At 44.0% G+C, this 22001-nt stretch overlaps 1 protein-coding gene and 1 pseudogene across 7 annotated transcripts in view; one reads left to right on the forward strand and one right to left on the reverse strand.

Annotated features, from left to right (window-relative positions):
* Positions 1–1030: 1030 nt before the first annotated feature.
* FNBP1 (formin binding protein 1) overlaps positions 1031–22001 on the reverse strand; it is a 144119-nt gene continuing 123148 nt past the window's right edge. For 3 of the 7 annotated variants that reach the window (XM_059925829.1, XM_059925826.1, XM_059925823.1), the window contains 5 exons: positions 21526–21635; positions 12314–12446; positions 10273–10394; positions 9819–9955; positions 4732–7953 (listed from right to left, as the gene is read on the reverse strand). In XM_059925829.1, coding sequence (XP_059781812.1) covers positions 7775–7953; positions 9819–9955; positions 10273–10394; positions 12314–12446; positions 21526–21635 — 681 coding nt within the window. In that variant the 3' untranslated portion in view covers positions 4732–7774. Of the gene's footprint in view, positions 4057–4731; positions 7954–9818; positions 9959–10272; positions 10395–12313; positions 12447–21525; positions 21636–22001 lie in introns of those variants that run through there. The other 4 variants (XM_059925828.1, XM_059925825.1, XM_059925822.1 and 1 more) reach the window with 2 other exon arrangements.
* Positions 18611–18941, forward strand: LOC132367600 (HIG1 domain family member 1A, mitochondrial-like; annotated as a pseudogene).

Below are 22001 nucleotides of genomic sequence, written 5' to 3' on the forward strand. Positions count from 1 at the left end.
TGATAAAAGCCCAGAAAGAACATGCTGGAGACATTCTTCCCAGATTGACCTTTTGCTGACAACCTGGACAAGAGGACCTCAGTAGGACAGTCATAAGGCCACCTAGTTCCCTTGACCATCCCCTCTCTTCCTGAGAACCCCGACTTGATTGTTTGGAGGCCTTGGCTCCCCGACGCCATCCTCCCCAGCACCGACGGCAGCAGACTTTGCTGAGAACATGGCGAAGCTCTTGCTTGAAAGGCCAGTCACACGCATCTGTGGGAGGAGGCCGCAGCTGCAGTGAGGCCTGGCCTCTTAGGGGTGGCCTCACCTCCCACCCCTCAGCGAGTGAGTGGCACTTGGCATTAGTCAGGCCGCCCTGCTCACTTAATATTTCACTCCCTCAACAACTGTTTTCCTAAATCGGCTCTAAAGAGCCTTAGGAAACAAAGAGGTGTGGGCACGAACCAGTCTTCCCCCCAAAGCCTGGGGTGAGAGTTTCAACGCTGGGTATGGAAAGGGCCTCCCTCCTGCTGCATGCAGCCGCTTGGTGCAGGCACGAGGCCCTCACCCTTAAACGCTGCACACTGTCCGCGGCGTCACAGAAACCAGTGATTATTCCAGCCAAGCTGCCAAGGAGAGGGTGGGCTTGAGCACTCGTGACACCAGACCGCCAATGAAACGCAAACCCGCTGCGATTTCCTGGCCCCTCAGTCCCCACAGTAGGGTCCCCGAAACCCCAGAGTAGTTGCCAGCTGAATTTGCATGCACGAAAAATGGCCTGGACCTAAGGAGCCTCCCCAAATCCCTGCACTGAATCAACCTGAATCCCACATCACTGAGGTCTCTGACAGCTTCCCCCAGTGGGCGGGGCTGGAATTTGGAGCTCGCTGGGTCTCAGGCCCCTCCCCAAGCAGATGGCACCGGGACTGGTGTCGGGTTGACACAGTAAATCAGTGACATGCAGATGGGAGCCCAGCCCCCAGCCCAGGGGACTCTGACTGCTTCTGTGACCCGGGTCGCCTCTTTGTGCAACAGAACAGTCCCGCGATACCGTGCCAGAAGTTACACTTTTATTTAACATTTAGAGGATTAACATATAGTTACAAGGTCAATATAAGCCTTCCAATGGAAGCACTTTATTTGGTTTAATTCCATCTCCAGAGACAAATGGGCAATTCCATAACCTTTACAATGGCAATGGGCCGTTTACAACACTGAAATGCCTCCAAAGTTTAGAATTAGTGCAACACACACAGATAAACCAAGAAGTTTAAAGGTGCTCGACACCAGGTTAAAATAAAATTTTGGATCACTTTTTGAAGTTTTTTGATATAAGCACAGGAGGCAGAGCCATTAGGAAGTATGAAGTCGACATTTCTGGAAAAATACTTAGCATCAACATAACTTTTTCATGTTCAGTAAACTTTTCCCCAGTAATTACAGATGTTACCAAAAGGCATTAGAGGCCTCTATGCTACTGCTGGAGAGGCACCCTGCTTGCACCCAAAAGCTTCCGGATGATCGTGATACAAACCCGAAGGAAAATCCCATTACAGCTTTCCATGCCTGTTTATTTTTTCCTATCCTGCAAAGGAAAAATTGGGTAAACAACAAGTTCCTCTCTTTCATTTTGTTTAAGTTATTTTCAGGGTAGCTTCTTTAAAAATGAGTTATTCTTACGGCACAGCAATATTCTAGCATTGGTGGAGAAATGACGGGCAGTGGATACGAGGGAAGGCTGAGAAAGAAGCACATGGGAAATTCCACGTTTCTACTCTATGTGAACTGCTCTATAATAATATATAGATGATTTCACAGTCGGATTCCCAGAGTAAATGATACACCTCAACTATCCTATAATAACTTATTTCCTTTACTAAAGCCCAGCTGGTGCAGCATTGCGCTTTCCCCATAGCCACACAGACTGTCAGAGAAGCAAACACCAAGGTTAACATTGAAAAGCACTCATTATCCATTCTTTTTTGGACACAGGTGGTACAGAGAAGAAAAAAGGCACAGGGGATACAAGAGGATACCAGCATATTCTATATTGGGTTTAACAGACATTAAAAGAACAAATTACTGCAGTTTATGCCTTTTCCCCTAGGTTGTAAGAAATTAATCTATCCTGACCCCTAATACGAAAGATGCAATGCACATGCATTCCCAAGGCTCTAAAATCAGATTTTAAAAATATGTTTAGCATCCTTGTAGAGTGAAGAGTGGGCAGCTTGACTTGGTGAGATTCAGAAGTTGCTGGAGACACCCGGTCACCCTGCCACTGGGACTGTCCGTAGGAACCACGCACCTGCTGGTCTGCAGGGACACGGGTGAGGCCCTGACTCTTCTCGCCCTTTGGCATCCTGGCTTCACCGTCATCTGCCAAGACGGTCCTCTCATGAGACTCAGGAGCATGTGACAATGGGGCCGCCCCTTGGGTGTTAACGGAGTGGCCCCCAGACGCCCACAGCTGCAGAGGCTCGCTCCGGGGAAGAAAGAGTGAGGGGGTGTCTCACGCTTGCTCAAACCTGAAGCCACTTCCTCTTCCCCTGCTTGCCCTTGGTATTTGCTTCCTCAGGGTTTCTTGTCACCAAGGGTTGACTGAGCCACTCTCAGAGGCTGGTGTGTGGTCAACCCTGGTTTGCCGAGAGGAACCGTTTTCCTACCACTGAACAAAGGCCCAACCCTCAGGACCTGTCCTTTCTGTCCTTGTCCCTTCGGCTCCTGTAAGATTTCCTTGTCTTGATTCATAAGTGTTGAGAAGCAATGAAGACGCTCAGGGTGACCTCCTAGTTACCAAAAGCCAAACCAGAGAGGAAAGATGCTGGTGGCATCCTTGGGCTTCTGACGGCATCCTCGCTCGCAGAAACTCACAGCCAGTGATTTCTCTGGGCTGTTTCTGCACCGAATAAGTAGAGAAGCTCTGCTGCTCTAAGGCATGAGTGACCACAGGGTACATGACCTCATGTCTTCCTCAAAGATCCATAAGAGGAAGGAAATTTAGCTCAAAAAACAAACTTGATTAATTCCGCTTGGCCTGGAGAGCAGGTGGGAAAACGTGGAAGCTGTAGCCACAGGATCACTTGATGGACCACAAGAAGCACAGGGTCTTTGGTGATGAAAGCACTAGAATCCTAAGATGCGGATCTTGGACTTCATGGAAAGGGGAGAGTCTTCCCTTGGAAATGAGCTAATGCCGAGGTGAGACCCTCGTCCACGATCTGCAGTTCTCGTTAACAGGTGGCCAACGGGGAGAAGGGGGGCTGGGGCCTTCCTTGACCCCATGAAAGGTGGACACAGGCAGGACAGCTGGGCTGGCCCAAGAGCTGGAATTTGACTTTCGCTGTGGACTTTTCCAGGCCACTGAAGACAGGGCCCCAAACAAAAATGTGTGTACGTGTGTGTATGTGAGTGTGCGTGTACATGCCCCAGTGCCCGCCACGGACACTCTCAGGCTGTGAAACGTTTCAAGGGCCAGTTGTTTAGTATGAGGTGAGGACGCACAGTCAGGAAAGGACCACCGAATACCCAATGGACTTGGGAGAAGATGAGTATTTTCTAACGTAAAGGACACGGGGACACGTGAGTTACATTCGGGCGCTCAGTCCAGCTGGTGCAGACCTGACCCTCCTTGTTCAGATTCGGTTCGTCTCCCCAGGAGACCAGTGGCAAAGTTTTCACGAAAGGCACAGTGTGAATTGTGGACGGGCCGGGATGCGCCAGGTGGACTGAGGGCGGAGGCCCGGGAAGGAGGGACCACGCATCAAGCCGCCTTCTGTGGCCCCGAGTTGGATGGGGACCGAGACAGGGACAGACCTCCCCGCGAGAGGCAGCCAGTCTGGGCCAGGGGAGGAACCAGGCTACGAGGAACATGCTGTAAAAAGAAAAGAAAGAAAAAGGCAAGCAGCTGCACGTGGGGATGGATGTCGCTTCAGGCTTAGGTTCCGAGGGCCACACACCAGCAGAGCCCCAAGGCGCTGGCGGGCACCCAGGCCTGTGGGGACAAGCAGACCGAAGGGTTTCTCCTGGGAAGGCTCTCCCGAGGCTCTGGCTCCCGGAACCATCTTTAGGAATCTACAACACAAAAGACAGAGAGAGGAAAAGGCTGTTAGAGTGTCTGGCAGCAGGTCAGGGGCGGGCACTCCGCTCCTCAGCGCAAAGTGCACTGCCCGGGGGTGGGGGTGGGGGAGCATTTTTAGAGCAATGGGTTACCACCGGGCGAGTCTGAGATAAGGAACTTTCACGGTTTCATCTGCAATCAGAGCAGCTAGTCTTTCCTTCAGGGGTAAGAGGAGCCGCCCAGGAGATGATGCGCCCAGGCACCCGAACTCATCTTTCTCATAAATTGAGTTCTGAGACAGAGAAAGAAACCAGCTTCCCAGAATGATGCCGGAAGCCCAAAGGCCTGGTTCCCTCTCCGACTGACACTCTCAGTTCCTTGGCAGTAAAAGGCAACATCTTTGGTGAAAAGGAAAACCTGTCGCTCAGCGTTTACTCAGCAATAAACAGTGAAAGTTCTTCATCTTGAGGGGACAGAAGAGAAACAGGAGGCAGACTCCACAAGCCCGGAGGTGAACACAGGGTGAGAAACAGAGAAGGTGTCATCATATAAAAGGGGGAAAGGGCAGGATTTTTTGAAAAGCATTTGGCTAGAAAATTCCCCATTATTAAAGACGAAAGAGTTAAATACTCGGATTACACAGAATAATTTTCTCGGAAAGGTGAAAAATCATTTAAAATACACAACACTGAGAAAAATATAACGTTTATTAGAGAGGCAGATACGAGGGTACAACTAAAAGGTGCCAGACAGATTCTTTTCTTGTAGGATAAGGAGAGAGAGAAACAGTCATGTTGGCCATATTCAAACAAAACTTACTCAGAACCCAAGTGTCTACAATAAACTCAAGTGTGGATCAGCCGGCAGGGGGCCTAGCTACCAGTGTAACCGTCCTTCCGGCTCCCCCAGCGGTTACAAAAACAAAAAGGTCATTAGGCATCAGAATCACCAATAAAACAAACAGATAAAAGAGTAAAACATTAAAACAACGAATTCAAGTAATCTTTTTAGTTTTTCTATTGCAGTATATACAAATCTATTGGGGCGGGGGGCGGTTATGGACATGTTTCACAGAGAGCAATTAAAAAAAACAAAAACAAAACCATGAAAGAGGACAGTCACAATTCAGTTGACCAGTTGGAACTTACTCTAGTCTAACTATTTTGGCAATTATTAAATAGTCACATGGTAGACACCACACACAAACACAAAAGTGCACTGGCATTACTGACAATAAAACAACTCCTTTTGAGTTATGGGCATCGGAAGGCAGCAGCCCCGCCCACCTGGGATGGGCTTAAGGGGAGGGCAGTGTTTATGGAGCAGGCTGAACAGATTTATAAACAAGGCAGGGAAGGAAGGCTTCTACATACATTATTAACCTCTAAGTGTATCTCTAAACAAAAGGAGAAAACTTTATATACAAGCTGAGACTTTGCTACTTTTATTTTAACAGATAACTGTTGGAAGAACACAAATTATACTTTGGGTGGAAATGGAAATTTGTGATTCTCTGGGAATCAAGACTTTTGCTAATCCTCTGCGCATTGACTAGATGGACCTGAAACTACAAAATATTTTTCACCGTTGAGTCACTAGTACATAGATTCATCTGGTAAAGGTACTGAGGCATACAACCTAAAATAATGATCATAATTTATGTGCCCAAATCGCCCCTCCCATCCCCGAAAGCCAGCTGAGCTATTTCCTGAATCAGATTTGCACAACTCTAAAGAGGAGGGGAAAAACAAAAGAAACAACACCAACCAGCTTCGTGGAATGCCATACTTTTCAAGTCAGGCTTTTAAAAGACTAATGTTATGCCTCATTTTAAGACATTTTCAGTGCTTAGTTTGCTGTCTCCAATAATTTACAGTCTGGAAATGAGTTCATCACAGGATAGAAAGGTTAGGTTTTAATATCTTAGGGAGTCACTTGGTTACCTGCCCAAAGCTGTGACCCCCCCTACTGCTCGTTAAATCCCCATGGTCAGCTGATTTTCTCGCTGCAGTAGTTAAAAGGAAGAACTGAAATGATTCTCCTGAGAGGTCTGGAGTCAGGGTGAGTGGCTTTATTGATATTACGGCAGCAAAGGTATAATAAAGCAAAAGAAATCTGAATTACAAAATTATATTTTTTAAAAAATCAGGCTGGCCAGGGTCGGTTTCCCACTTTTGATATTGGACCACAATTGTGTCAGATGTAACCACTGGGGGAAGCTGGATGTAGGGGATCTTTCTGTACTATCTTTGCAACTTCCTGAGAATCTATAATCATTTAAAAATAAAAAGTGTTTTAAAAATCAGACAGTCATTAAGTAAGGTTACTAAATTCCATCTTGGCGGCCCTTGGGAAATGTAAGAGAGCTTTCTGCTACATTCTGCACCAGTCACCCGTGCCTCCTGCCAGCTCGTAGACCCTTGATGTACTGCTGTCAGTTTTAAAATCAGCTTTAAATTGATCTGACATTCTAAAAGGAGCCCACAGTGTAGAAGCAAGGAGCTAATTTCCTATTTAAGAGTAGGAAGGACATGAATAAGTAATTTTCAAAGCCAAATAAAAAGAGAATCTCAACCCCATACCTTTATTCTGACTCACTTTTAGCTGGTTTTCTGTGATCTCAGGGAAGATTCTAGAAATGAGCACAGCCATTGGGCATGTCACCCATTTCACTACCTATCCTGCCAATTTAAAAATGCAGATCCCCATGTGGCCCAGATTCTTTTAAGATGGTGAAACGTAAAACGAGCTAGAAATTCTAAAACAGTTTTCAGTAAATTCACACTTTGGGTCTTAAAGATGCCAATAATTAAAAAACAAACCAAAAAACCCTTGAAAAGTGATGTGCTGGGGTCTGTGTGTAGAAGCAGTGGCTTACAAGGGTCTATTCACAGCCCCACCTGGGCAAGTATGAGCGGAATACAGCTCCACTTCCCACAAAACCTCCGACAGAACAGAATGAAGTGCGCTGTTTTTATGTAAGTTTATCTAAACAACACTAGCACATCTGATCAACTCTGTCAATTGGCAGAAGGAAGGAAGATCAGTAGTCATATGTAAAAATCAACTGGTTGGTCGACCAAAGTTTTCCATATTTCAATTGGTTGTTTAGGATCATATAGACATAACCTGAAAACACGGTGATCTAACAATTATCTTAAACATGTTTAAGGAAATATACACACTTTTGGTACCAATCTTATTCTTTACTTATTCTGTACTTCATTGATGACTTCCTTCGAAGTGAATGACTGTAAAATTTAACAAACTAGCGTAGTTCAGTTTATGAAGTTACAAAATGTAACATTCTAAGGTAGTTCAATTTCTGGCAGATACTACATATAAATAAGAGAACTGAAGTCTTCTGCACCCCTAGGATGTGCATGGACTTTTAGATTCAGAAATACGGATTAGAAGCTAGAAGGCAACTTTTTGGTTATCTACAGATGCTGCCCAAGAAGAAATGTTTATCGGATTTCAAAGGACACAGTTGTAAATTGGCCGCTGGCAGCTTTCCAAGTGAAATGTCATTAGCAAGTGAAACTTGATTATCGTCAAAACCAGCCCAGGAAATTCAGGTGTAAGATGCCTGAAAGTCCACCTCGTCCCTAAAGGAAACTGCGACGCTCCCCATTCAGTCTTTTGAAGAACTGCCTGTAACAGTCATAGTTGTGGGAGAAACAACTCCAATGTTTTAAAGTTTTTTGTGTTTTTGGTTTTTTTTAAGTTGTATTAAATATAAGTCTTAGCACCTTTGGCGTTTTTGTCCAAATAGACTTCGACGTACGAAGTGGGGACATAACCCTCTTCATCTTCATTTCTCCGGATGCGGGTCCACCCGTCGCCTTTGTCTTCCTCTATAACGTACACTGTTTCTCCTTCAACTACTGAAATGGTTCCTTCGTTCTGACCTGAAAAAGCAATATCAGAGTATTTTAGGTTTCTTGTCAAATCCGGGTTGAGAGCACAGCTTTGCAACAACGAAACAAGTGTAGGAAAAGATGGATGCACTGACCCTTCTGCTCTCCTCCCACACAGAAGCTTCCAGGTCCTCACCTTGCGTCTCTCTAGGACCCTCTTCTAACTCCTCCTGGGAGCCCTCTCGTTCCTCCCTCCCAGAACAGGAGGAATTTTCCGCAGAGGAAATCTTGGGTCCGCTTCTCTACTCTTCCCTGAAGGTACTCCTATGGCGTCAATTACATCTCTTTACACAGCACCCCGGCTTTTCTTTCTCCTGTTCTGGTTCTCGTCTGAGGTAAGGTTCCACTTCGCCTTCTGCCTGAAGCCCATTTCCACCTTGATGGTACCCGGGCACCTGGAACGCGATAGGGGTGAACCCGGACTCACTGTTTTTCCTCCCAAACTAGATCCTCCTCCCACTTTCCCATTTCAGTGGACATCTCCATCGTCCCAGGAATGCAACTTCAGGGATCACCTGTGATTTCCTCCCCTCTTTGTTTCCAACTTCCAATCAGACACGCGTCTGAGCAGTTTATTGGCTGCAGCATCTCTGCGTCCATTCCCTAATCAAGGCCCCAAACACCATTTGCTAAGATAATTTCAAAAGACTAGCCGCCATCGCCCAAGCAGTGTCCTGAAAGGCAGACTGTTTAGGGGGCTGTTAATAGCAGTACTGTGGGCGCGGGGGGGAGAGGGATGGTGTGGACGTGAAGTAAAACCAGGAACATTGAACCTGGCACTTCTTTTTCTTATTTTGTCACAATGAATATTTAGTTTATTAAAGGCTCTAAAAGTCCTAGAGTAAAGGGAATTCCCTGGTGGTCCAGTGGTTAGGATTCCGTACTTCCACTGCAGGGGGCCCAGGTTCAATCCCTGGTCAGAGAACTAAGATCCTGCAAGCTGTGAGGTGTGGCCAAAAGAAAAAAAAAAAGTCCTACAGTAAAGAAATTCATTTATCCCAGGGCTTCTGAAAATGATCTGAGCTCTGATTGCTTCTTTCACATCATCCTTATCAGCATCCTGCAAGATGCCGTTTCAAGGCTCATCAGTTTAGGAAACACTAGGCTAGTCTTTCTAACCAATTTCCCTGTCTTCTAACTGATCCTACACATACGACAATAAATGTCTCAAGGTACAGCTCTGCTTGTGTCAACAACCTGCTCAAATACTTTCAGTAGCTTCTCGACATTTGCCAAATAAAATCCAGACGTTTCTGTTACCCATACCCCCCACTGGCACCACCTACACCCTCATCTTACCACCTAAGACATCTGAGCACCAGCCATACAAACCCCATGCCTTCCTCGCTCCATGCTTGGCAGTGCCCGTGCCTCTGACACACTTCAGCACGGAGAGTTCTCCAAATCCCCTTAAGGAAGTGATCTCATCCTCGCGTGAATCCCCCATCACTCTGTAGCCCTCCTCTGGTGAATATTGCAGGCAGCCCTCTCTCTAAGTGTGTCTGCTTTATTTCCTCCAAAGGTGGACGCCAGAACATACCATCTGCCTCCCACCCTTTCAGGGGTCTTTACAAGACAGAAGTTCTATAAGTATTGAATGAATGGATGAAATAATCATTATTCCATACTATCTGCTGCAATTAAGCTCACTCAAAGTTGTTCAAAAGTACAGACCCAAAGGTAAAATATACAGCCATCGACCAGATCATAATCATAATCACAAATACCACGAGCAGAGCAAAAGAGCAATGAGGGAAAGTTCTGGACGACTTCAAAAGAAAGCCTGATCACAGAAAGAGAAGAGTGACTCAGACAGTTCCCAAAAAGTGGGGAAATTAGGTGACACGCAGTGTTACCTTCGAACGTGTAGAGAGCTTTACACGTCCCTATGGCAGGGAGGGACTCCTCATCATCAAACTCATCGTCGAAATCCGTGGCCAGCACCTTGACCTCACTCTCCTGACTCTGCTCCTCCGTGTAACTGCCATCCGGGCTGCTCAAGAAAGCAAAACACACAGCAACTATAGCCACTGACCCCAGCGAGGACTCAAATTCAGCCCCCGCGAGAGCAAAGTGCTTGCAACCCACCCCCATCCCCATCCCCCGATTGTTGTAACTAGGACCATCTTCAATCACCCCGCAGGCTTGGGCACCATCCACGGGGAACTAGACACCTGCACCGTGGGAAACATCACAGGCCAATCATCACAGACGCTTGGGATCTAACAAGTACCTTGTGCTCGTCTCTGATTCCAGAATTGAGAAATAAATACGAAGCCAAAAAAAGCAGGCGCTGTACAGATACTGTACCTCTCCCGATCCTGTGCACAGCTGTTGACGGCCGGGGGGTTGTGCACATCGTACATGCCACTCTGCCGACGGGCCTGTTCGCTGCGTGCTGGGAGTCTGCCTTCGACCTCGGCCAGCCAGGCCTGCAAACAGAAGCCATGAAAGACTCTGGTCTGAGCTCAGCTGAGGGCCTGACCATGCAGGCTTCAGGCCCCAAATTTGGGCTGCTCGTTGGTCATTGAAGCAGACTGGAGAAGGACCCCCTGGGGGCAGAGTCTCCAGTTTGTGTGCCTTGACTGTATAAATGTACTCGAAGGCAAAGTTGGAGAAGTACAGGCAAACTTATATTTAGCCACTGCTCATAATGTGGCAGAAAGACACTGGCCTCCGTTACACTCCTGGGCTTTTTAAGCAGCTGTGTGATTTTGGTTAAGTCACTTCTAGTTCCTTCTGGTTCCCAAAATTCTGTGACCATGAGGTCACACTGGGAAACATGAGGGTCCTGCCACACTTAAGCCATGACTCAGTTTGAAAGCCACACTTCCCATTTTTGTTAAGGAGTGTAACATTTTTCTTTTTTTAAATAGTGAAGAAAACTCATACATAGGAAATCAAAGTAGATCAAAGTATCTTCAGCAACATTTGAAATAGTGTAAAAGAGGCAAAAGAATCAAAATGATCAGCAAAGGACATTTCTAGGTTCTAAAATCTCAAATGCTAATACCTTATTGACAGATTCTAGAAAGAATGAAAAAAACCATATTTGACCTTTTATGGCTAGAAATAATCTATTCTGGTTGGAATGCTCAGTTACTAATTTATTTTTCCAGGCTCTGTAGTCTTTACATTTCGAGGGGAAAAAGAAGCCTTCTGTCCACAGCTTTTGAGTGCCCCACTCCCTCCTTAAAAGATTTATTATTTGTGTTTCTTTTTCATTTCTTATCTGTGTTTCCCATTGGTTTTCACATATATCATCTTTTGATAATGGATCCTTTGAAAGAACAATAACATATTTCAATGGTTTTTTCCCCCCCAGAAGTAAACTCTTGTACTTATGATCAATTGATTTGCGACAAAGGGGCCAAGACAATTCAAGGAGGAAAAGGTCTTTTCAACAAATGGTGCCAGGACAACATAAAAAAGAATGAAGGTGGACCTCTACCTTTAACCATATACAAAAATTAACTCAAAATGAACCATAGACCTAAATGTAAAAGCTAAAACTATAAAACTTAGAAGAAAACATAGCATAAATGTTTGTGATCTTGGATTAGGCACTGGTAACTTAGCTATGACACCAAAAGCACAAGTGATAGAAGAAAAAAAAAATGATTCCATCAAAATTAAGACTTTTGGGGACTTCCCTGGCGGTCCAGTGCTTAGGACTCGGTGCTTTAACTGCCGTGGCCCGGGTTCAATCCCTGGTCGGGGAACCGAGATCCTGCAAGCCATGTGGCATGGCCAAAAAAATAAAAACATAAATAAAACTTTTGTGTTTCAAAGGACACCTTGAAGAGAGTAAAAAAACAATCCACAGAATGGGAGAAAATATTTGTAAATCATAGATCTGAAAAGGAATTTGCATCCAGAATATATTTTGAAAATTTTTACACTGATACCAAAGCCAGGCAAAGACACTACATGAAAATTACAAATATCAATGGTCTTTTAAAAATTATCTTTTTGATTCACTGAGATGATGGACGACTGTATATTCCCAATTATACCCACTGTCAACAGGAGATGAAGCAGAACAACTTAAGTTAAACACTTAGATGAAAAAAAAAAACAAAACGAACACTGTATACAAATATAACCTTAAATAGTGTCCCTTTTAAGGGACACCATTAAAATAGGATATGCTGAAAAGCTGAACACCCAGTGGATGACAGTGTCTTTTTCCTTTTATCATAACTCATGAGACACCTGATTTTTCCAGCTGCATCTCTCGCAGGGAAAGAAACGCTGGCGATTTACAACCATATGCGTCTCGTGACCCCTCCACCCACTTCTATTTCTTTTTTTTTTCCAACAAAGCTTTTCCACAACAGCTTTTTCCTACCTCAAATTTCTGGGCCTCCAGTCTCAGTTTTTCTATATTTTGGCTGACTTCTGCTAATTTGTGATCCAAACTGGCGGGGTCTCCCATTTGCGGATTCTTTAGGTAGACATCTTTCATTTTTGTGATGGCATCTCTGAAAAGAAGAAGGGGCAGAACGTGGTAAAGGTTAATGCTGTCGTCAGCCAGTCATATTCTCCCACCACCATGAAAACTACGGGAATGAGGGCGTGGCGAGACTGCACCGCGGTGTGGATTGGAGGGGGATACTGGGTCAGCCTCCCTTCTAAAACGTCTCTATAAGGATTCTGCTACCAAGGTCGGTATGATCCAGAGACCCATATTTAAATTCCAGTTGCGGGGCTTCCCTGGTGGCGCAGTGGTTGAGAATCTGCCTGCCAATGCAGGGCACACGGGTTCGAGCCCTGGTCTGGGAAGATCCCACATGCCGCGGAGCAACTAGGCCCGTGAGCCACAATTACTGAGCCTGAGCGTCTGGAGCCTGTGCTCCGCAAGAAGAGAGGCCGCGATAGTGAGAGGCCCGCGCACCGCGATGAGGAGTGGCCCCCGCTTGCCGCAACTAGAGAAAGCCCATGCACAGCAACGAAGACCCAACACAGCCATAAATAAATAAATAAAATAAAATAAATAAAAATTAAAAAAAAAAAAAATTCCAGTTGCCTTTTCGGAATGAAATCTCCCTCTTGTCTTTAGCGAGTGAGAAACATAAATTAATCCTGCACATCACTTTGCCCTACATAACAAGAGACAAAACCCCAATATTTCCATGTACATGTTTTGCATGCAAACCATGGGTCTCGTGGGCTGCAATGTTTACCTCATGAAGAAGCGCAGGTCATTGCTTTGGGAATTTTAAAGATTAAGTTAAACAGTTCGATTTCAACGATTTCAACTATTAAGAAACGGAACCCACAGTCGGGATCCGTGACAGGTGGGCGACAGAGCCTTAAAGCTACACACTGCAAGATCCCACACCCCTCCTGCAATCCTGTCTGGAAGGCCGCCCGTAACAGCTCTCTGAAGGTTGTTTCTAGGACCAGAGAGCTCTGCTAACTGCAACCCTGGCTTCAAGGGACTTCAGGAGCATTCGAGTTAAATTTAGAGCAAATGACTCCCTGCCGAGGGTGAGGGGCTAACTTTAATGAGCTTCAGCAAAAGAAACTCTACACCAATCACCCAGCATAAGACCAACAACACAAACTGTATTTTGAGTCATGGGAAATAGTTTAATCAAAAATACAGAAATAGGGGCTTCCCTGGTGGCGCAGTGGTTGAGAGTCTGCCTGCCGATGCAGGGGACACAGGTTCGAGTCCTAGTCTGGGAGGATCCCACATGCCGCGGAGCAACTAAGCCCGTGAGCCACAACTACTGAGCCTGCGCGTCTGGAGCCTGTGCTCCGCAACAAGAGAGGCCGCGATAGTGAGAGGCCCGCGCACCGCGATGAAGAGTGGCCCCCGCTTGCCGCAACTGGAGGAGAAAGCCCTCGCACAGAAACGAAGACCCAACACAGCCAAAAAAAAAATATACAGAAATAAGTGGAAGAGAATTTCCACAAGTCCTCACCACCCCTCCACCTGCCCCCTTGCCTCTGAGCCCGTGTTGCCCCTTGGTGGGCACAAGGAACCCTCTGTTCTTCCCTAAGACCACGTCTCCACGGGAGCCCTCCACCCACTTGCCCTCCCAGCCCACTTACCTTGCTCAACTTTCTTTTATTTCCACTGCATATATCTCTTCCCAACATTATATGACTTGTTATTATGCTTATTGTTTATTGTCTGCCTCTCCCACCTAGAACAGCAGCTCTCCGAGGAGCTCTCTGGGCTCAACCCCTTTACGAACATGATAAACCCCCAGTGACCAGACCACGCCTGGTGCACTATAGATGCTCACTAAGTATTTGTTACATGAATAAATGTCCCTACCACAAACAAACTGCAAGGTCATCCACATGTACACAAGTCTTCTCTTGACTTCACGGCCTATACCTCCAGTACCCTATTTCTCTGCAAAACTTCTCAAAAGAGTTGTTTAAAATCACTATCTCCCATTCCTCTTGCCCAGGTCTCTCCTAATCAATCTCTGCAGGTTTTTCAATTTTGTTAATCATTTCAAGGAACCAACTTTTGGCTCTGTTCATCCTCTCTGTTGAATGTGTGATTCTTTGTATTTCATTAATTGATACTCTTTATTTTATCGTTTCCTTTCTTCTATTTTCTTTGGTTCAATTTGCTACTCTTTTTCTAACTTCTTGAGATGGATGCTTAGCTCATTGATTTGCAGCCTTCTTTGTTTCTAATATGTATTGGAAGCTTTAAATTTCCTTTTATAAGCATGGCTTTAGTGACATCCCAAAAACGGAGATGGAGAATGTACATTAAGGTTAAGGCTCAGTTCTGTTCCATATATTTTCTAGTATCTATGATGACTTCTTCCTTAATCTATGTGTTACTTAGAGCCACATTTCTTTCTCTTTTTTTTTTTAAGCAGTAAAAACAGATTTTATTTAAAAAACACAAAAAACAAAAAACAATTGCAATCGGGGAAAAGACACCTCAGTTTAGAGCTGGGTTCAATTCCTAATACAGTAAAGATAGCTGGGGATTTTTAGCCAATGAGCAGAATGAGGGACTCAGTGGATGGAAAATCAAAGGTGAATGGAGTGATTCCTGCTAAACCAACTTAACAGGATACTTCCTGATGTCATGCCAGAGTGATAGATAACCAGGGTGGGGAGCCTTTCTAACTTGACTGAGCGGGCTTCTTGCTATAACTGAGCCAATACGGAGAGCCACATTTTGTTTTATTTTTTTAATGGGGTATAGTTGTTTTACAATGCTGTGTTAGTTGAGAGCCACATTTCTTAATTCCTAAATTTTTGTTATTGATATCCAGCTTAATTGCAGCCTTCAGAGAACATACCTGGAATGATGTCTATCCTTTGATGTTTGTTGAGATTCATTTTACACAACCAGGATATGCCCAATTTTTGGAAATGTTCTATGTGTGCTTGAAAAGAATGTGTAGCATGCAGTTATTGGATATCTGTGTATTAGGTCAGTTTTGTTAATTATATTGTTCAAATCCTCTATCCTGACTCTCTGCTAATCTATTCTATCAATTACCGAGAAAAGTGCATTAAAAATCTCCCGCTATAATGATGTATTTGTATTTCTTGTACTTATGTCAGAAGGTTGATAGCATAACCTTTTCTATATTTTGAGGTGATGCTATTATGGTTCTACAGATTTAAAATTGTATGTCTTCTTGGTGAATTGAGCTATTTGTTATTTGAATCATTTATTTTATGAAGTTGACCCTTTTGAGCTGAATAGTTTGGGGTGTTTTTTGGCCTGAAAGTCAGTCTTCTCACACCAGTTTTCCTTCTGGTCGGTACCTGCACGGTCTGTCTTTTTCCATTCTTTTTTTAAAATAATTAATTAATTAATTAATTTTTTGGGGGCTGCATTGGGTCTTCATTGCTGCGCGCAGGCTTCTCATTACGGCGGCTTCTCTTGTTGCGGAGCACGGGCTCTAGGCATGTGGGCTTCAGTAGCTGTGTCTCGCAGGCTCTAGAGCACAGGCTCAGTAGTTGTGGCACATGCGCTTAGTTGCTCCACGCCACGTGGGACCTTCCCAGACCAGGACTCGAACCCCTGACCCCTGCATTGGCAGGCAGATTCTTAACCACTGCGCCACCAGGGAAGCCCCATCTTTTTCCAGTCTTTACTTTCAACCTTTCTGCACTTTATGAGTTGGACGTGTCTTTTGTAACTAGCATACATGTGGGTTTTAGTTTTTTGTCCAATCTGAAAATCTCTTTTAGTTGGAACATGTAGTCTGTTCACATTTAACATACTGATTCATTTTATTTTACAAACACAATATGCCAGGTACTGTCCTCAGCACCTGACATACCCTGACACACTTAATCGTCATAGACAGGCATATTAACTCCCTTTTCAAGGTGAGGAAACCGAGGTACTAAGAGGTTAAGAATCTTGTCCAAAGTGTGCAAAAGAAACAGGTGGAACCAGATTGGAATCCGGGGTGTCTAGTGTGCTTGGAATTTTAAATCTTCCACTCTATTTTGTGCTTTTGATTTGTCCTGCCTATTCTATATATTAATATTTTTTTCTCTCCTTTCTTGCCTTTTTGGATTGATTATTTAAAAAAAACAAAACCGAAAACAAACAAAAATCCAACCTTTTCCAGATCATGCCACCTCTGCTCAAAACCTTTTATTTTCTGTTCCTCCTGCACAAAATGTAAGTTGCATGAGAACAGATGTTTTTGATGTGTTGTTCATCACTTTATCCTCATTGCTATACCTAGAATATTTCCTTGTACACAGTAAATGCTCAATAAACAGAGGTGAAGTGAATGGTTGAACGTGATTTGCCTTATTACCAGCAAGCGCTGCTCTGGGGTTTCAAACGTTAACCAAGTTCCATGGCCACAACCCAAGTGACAGAGAAACTTTTCTGCATGATATCAAACAATTAGAGTCTGTCAACAACCTATAAAATGTCATTTCAGATATTTGAGTCATAACTTGTTACTCCTGTGCAAAATATAAGTGCTCACTTAGTAAACAGCAGGAGGTTTATAATACATTTATAAACCCTTTTATATTTGGTCCCAGATGTTATAAAAGGTACAAAGACTTTTATTTATAAAAAGTACAAACATTTTTATTTCATAAAGTATATTTTTAATATAAAACTAGAACAAAGTTCATCATATGTGTTCCTCTTTTTAACATACTGCAACAATGTTTATAAAACGATCTATTTTTCAGGAGTTGCTCTCCCAGAGATTAAAAAAAATCAAAACCCACTTTTCTTTTGCATGTACTTAAACTGACTGCCTTACCAAGTTTGTTTGTTTATTTTTTGCACAACCAAGTTTTAACCCCAGCTTCAATATAACTAAATTTATGTAGGACTACAATTTGGCCTACTTATAGAGCACAAAATCTCAAGTTATCTTTTAAGTTCAAATCGCCATTAATGATGATTCACTTAATTCCCTCAGTGAGAATATAGAAGGTGAGAGAATAAAAAGTAGCTGTTCTTTTCTTTTTTTTAACTGGAGTACAGTTGATTTACAATGTTGTGTTAGTTTCAGGTGTACAGCAAAGTGATTCAGTTATACATATACATATCTAACTTTTTTTTCCAGATTCTTTTCCCTTATAGGTTATTACAAAATATTGAGTATAGTTCCCTAAAGTGGCTTTTCAATCAGGATTATTAGCAAGTATCCCCTAAATGATGTGAAGGTATTATTCGTTATAAATGTGGGAAGGAAGTGCAAATGGGAAGAGATATTGAATCTTTTCCTCCTTTTTTCTTTTTTTTTTTTTTTTTTTGCATATGCACCAACCTACCATCCCTAGGATCAAACTTACAGAACAGTTCAGAAACCAGGGGACTCTCACCGTGGGAGCCTGGGCAGATGGGCAGATGCTTGTCAAGAACAAGCAAACATTTACCCCTCTAATGGCTGGTGATGTGTATAAGACATACTGTGACTTGTTTTCTAGATACCATCAACACACTCTATAAAAAGACAAGAAGACATGAGAATCTATAGGAAGGCTGATTTTTACTTACCCTCAAATAGAAAGACAAGTACATTTTGTATCCAAAGCTCGGACGTGGGGCAAGCGAGAGGGTGGGGGTCGTGCCACTTTGCTCTTCCTCATTTGTACAAAGCCTCACCTCTACACTCAGGATAGAGAGATGACAGGAGCTCCCTGGTGGCCTAGTGGTTAGGATTCCAGGCTTTCACTGCCACAGCCCGGGTTCAATCCCTGGTCAGGGACCTAAGATCCTACAAGCCACGTGGTGCGGCCAAACAAAACAAAACAAAACAAAAACAAACAAAAAAAACCCCACCAGGGCTTCCCTGGTGGCGCAGTGGTTGAGAATCCGCCTGCCGATGCAGGGGACGCGGGTTCGAGCCCTGGTCTGGGAAGATCCCACATGCCGCGGAGCAACTAAGCCCGTGAGCCACAACTACTGAGCCTGCGCGTCTGGAGCCTGTGCTCCACAACAGGAGAGGCCGCAATAATGAAAGGCCCGCGCACCGCGATGAAGAGTGGCCTCCGCTTGCCGCAACTAGAGGAAGCCCTCGCACAGAAACGAAGACCCAACACAACCAAAAATAAATAAATAAATAAATAAATAAATAATTTTAAAAACCACCAGAAAACCTTTTTGAAGCCATTTGGAGCCTGAGATGTCTTGTCATTGTCTGAAGATTCTTCAATCACTATGCCAAGCGACACAGATGTTTCTCTTTCTTCATATGATGAAGATCACGTATCTAAACTTATCCAGAAAGCTAGAGAGGCACCATTTGTCCCCATTGGAATGGCAGGTTTTTGCAGCTATCGTTGCATATGGATTATATAGATTGAAGAGCAGGGGAAATACTAAAATGTCTGTTTATTTGATCCACATGCGTGTGGCAGCCCAAGGCTTTGTTATGGGAGCAATGACTCTTGGTGTGGGCTATTCCACGTACCGAGAATTCTGGGCAAAACCTAAACCTTGGAACAGGAGATGCTGTCTTGGTCTTCTTGGCAGTGCTTGCTTTAGTTAGACATCTCATATTGAGATTTATGTTTATGTTGAAAATAAACTGGGTCAGACAATAACATGGTAATTTGAACACTGGTGTCCTTTCTTGCAGGCTTGGTTTGCCTGGTGACCAAGTTACCGTGACTAGTTCACTAGCTAGGTCATTCAGGGGAGTCAAATTAGCACAGAAGAAACATGTCACTTTTAAATGCACTTGGTAGTGGTACAATGTCCACCTTATTTTTTTTTTAAGATTTATTTATTATTAATTTATTTATTTAATTTATTTTTGACTGTGTCAGGTCTTAGTTGCGGCATGGGGGATCTTCATTGGGGTGCGCGGGCTTCTCTCTAGTTGTGGTGCGTGGGTTTTCTCTTGTCTAGTTGTGGTGCGTGGGTTTTCTCTTCTCTAGTTGTGGCACGCAGGCTCCAGGGCGCGTGGGCTCTGTAGTTTGTGGCACGCAGGCTCTCTTGCTGAGGCGCACAAGCTCAAGTTGTGGCGCGTAGGCTTAGTTGCCCCGCGGCATGTGGGATCTTAGTTCCCCGACCAGGGATCAAACCTGCGGTCCCCTGCATTGTAAGGTGGATTCTTTACCACTGGACCACAGGGAAGTCCCCAATGTCCACCTTCTTAAACTCTTCTGATGAAATTAGTTCTAAAGAGGACAACACGCCAACCAATCCTGAAATGCTCCCAGTTAGTTGCTGCAGAATATCATATGCTTTTGATGTAATGTAGGACTCTTATTTACCTCAGTTAATTTAACTCTTTCTGACTGCCTTGTGGACTGAGTACTGCTTTGAGGGCTGGCTGGCTTTTGAGGAACGCTTTCAGGAACGGAATACAACATTATAAACCTCCTAGCAATTATGTGTATGTTTTTAAACCAAACCTAAAAAGCTGATAACAGAGCTGCTTAGAAGTAGTATTTATTTCAGAATCATAGTTGTAAACATGAAAATAACTTAAGGGACTTCCCTGGTGGTGCAGCGGTTAAGAATCTGCCTGCCAATGCAGGGGACATGGGTTCGAGCCCTGGTCCAGGAAGATCCCACATGCCGCAGAGCAACTAAGCCCGTGAGCCACAACTACTGAAGCCCGCGCACGGCAACAATGAGTAGCCCCCACTCCCCGCAACTAGAGAAAACCCGCGCCCAGCAATGAAGACCCAACGCAGCCATAAAGAAATTAATTAATTAATTAATTTTAAAAAAGAAAATAATTGTAGATCCCCGTTTAGCACTTTTGTAATTGCAGGGTTTTATTTTGCTGCTGTTATATTAGAATTTTATTTTATTGGAGTAAAATTGCTTTACAGTGTTGTGTTAGTTTCTACCGTACAATGGAGTGAATCAGCTATATGTGTACATATATCCCCTCCCTCGTGGACCTCCCCCCTGCCCCTGCATCTAGGTCATCACAGAGCACCACGCTGAGCTCCCTGTGCTATACAGGGAGGTTCCCACTAGCTATCTATTTTACACATGGTAGTATATTTATGTCAAACCTAATCTCCCAATTCGTCCCATCCTCCCCTTCCCCCCCGTGTCCACATGTCCGTTCTCTACATCTATATCTCTATTCCTGCCCTACAAATAGGTTCATCTGTACCATTTTTCTAGATTCCACCTATATGCGTTAATATACGATATTTGTTTTTCTCTTTCTGGCTTACTTCACTCTGTATGACCGTCTCTAGGTCCATCCACATCTCTACAAATGAGATGTTGTTCCTTTTGTTCCAATGTTGTTCCAATTTTGTTCCTTTTTATGGCTAATATACATCTTGAAATAGAAATGTGTTTTTTAAGTGCTAATGCAAAGGTAAATGAAAAACACTTTTTTTAATGTGTGCAGTATGTTTATTTTCTCTATAAGAATCATAAATATTAAACTAAATAGATTACCTATAATGGAAGTGATTTATGAGCAAACTGGTTTGGTCAGACATTATACAAACTTTGGTATGCTACAGAATGCTTTGTTGTACTTGTGAAATTTTCTTGTCTAACCTGAATTTACATTCCATGGTGATAACATGGTAAATGTAGCATTATTAAAGTAAGTGAACACATACAAAAATAAAGAAGATAACCATATGTATTTTGTTGCCCAAACTCAGAATAATACCTATTTGTTAAAAGAATCCTCCCTGTCTTTTTTTTTTTTAATTTTACACTTTATTTATTTATTTATTTTTGGCTGTGTTGGGTCTTCGTTTCTGTGCGTGGGCTTTCTCTAGTTGCGGCGAGTGGGGGCCACTCTTCATCGTGGTGCGCGGGCCTCTCACTGTCGCGGCCTCTCTTGTTGCGGAGCACAGGCTCCAGATGCGCAGGCTCAGTAGTTGTGGCTCATAGGTCCAGTTGCTCCACGGCATGTGGGATCTTCCCAGACCAGGGCTCAAACCCGTGTCCCCTGCATTGGCAGGCAGATTCTCAACCACTGCACCACCAGGGAAGCCCCCTCCCTGTCTTTAATAAAGCAATCCAGCAATCCAACCAAACACACAGCTAAAATAATCACTTGGATTAAAATCTAATTTAGGGCCTCCCATCTTTCCAAACTGAACTCAAATTTCTTAATAAGTCATATTGATCCACTCTACCTTTGATCCATCTCCTTTTGAATTTCTTTATTTAATTCATCGACTTTCTGTTGTAGCTTTTTCCTTCTCTGTTCAGGTGGGAGGTTGCTGAAATCTTCTGGAGTCGCACCCTGCAGATGCAAATAGAAATAAGCCAGAAAACCTCACGGTGCTCCTTGACAAAAAGACACCGAGGGAAGCCTGCGGGAAAGAGTCCCCAGATACCAGGGCAATGCAGACGTCTGCATGTGTTTTCATGAACTAAATTAAGCTCTTTCCCACGACACCCAGCTGAGATGCAAAAATCAGTGCATGCAAACCGCAAAAGGCCCGCAAACCGTTTCATGCTGGCCCCGCCACCTCTGACAAGGCAGGGAGCACCGAGACAGGAAGATATACCTCTGACTCCAGAGAGGATTAATGAAAAACAAATTTGGAGACTGATTCTGCACTTTACTGTCAGTGTCGGTGGCAACACTGAAGCTTTAGGTTTATGT

Source organism: Balaenoptera ricei, chromosome 6 (genome assembly GCF_028023285.1).
Source record: "Balaenoptera ricei isolate mBalRic1 chromosome 6, mBalRic1.hap2, whole genome shotgun sequence".
NCBI lineage: Eukaryota > Metazoa > Chordata > Mammalia > Artiodactyla > Balaenopteridae > Balaenoptera > Balaenoptera ricei.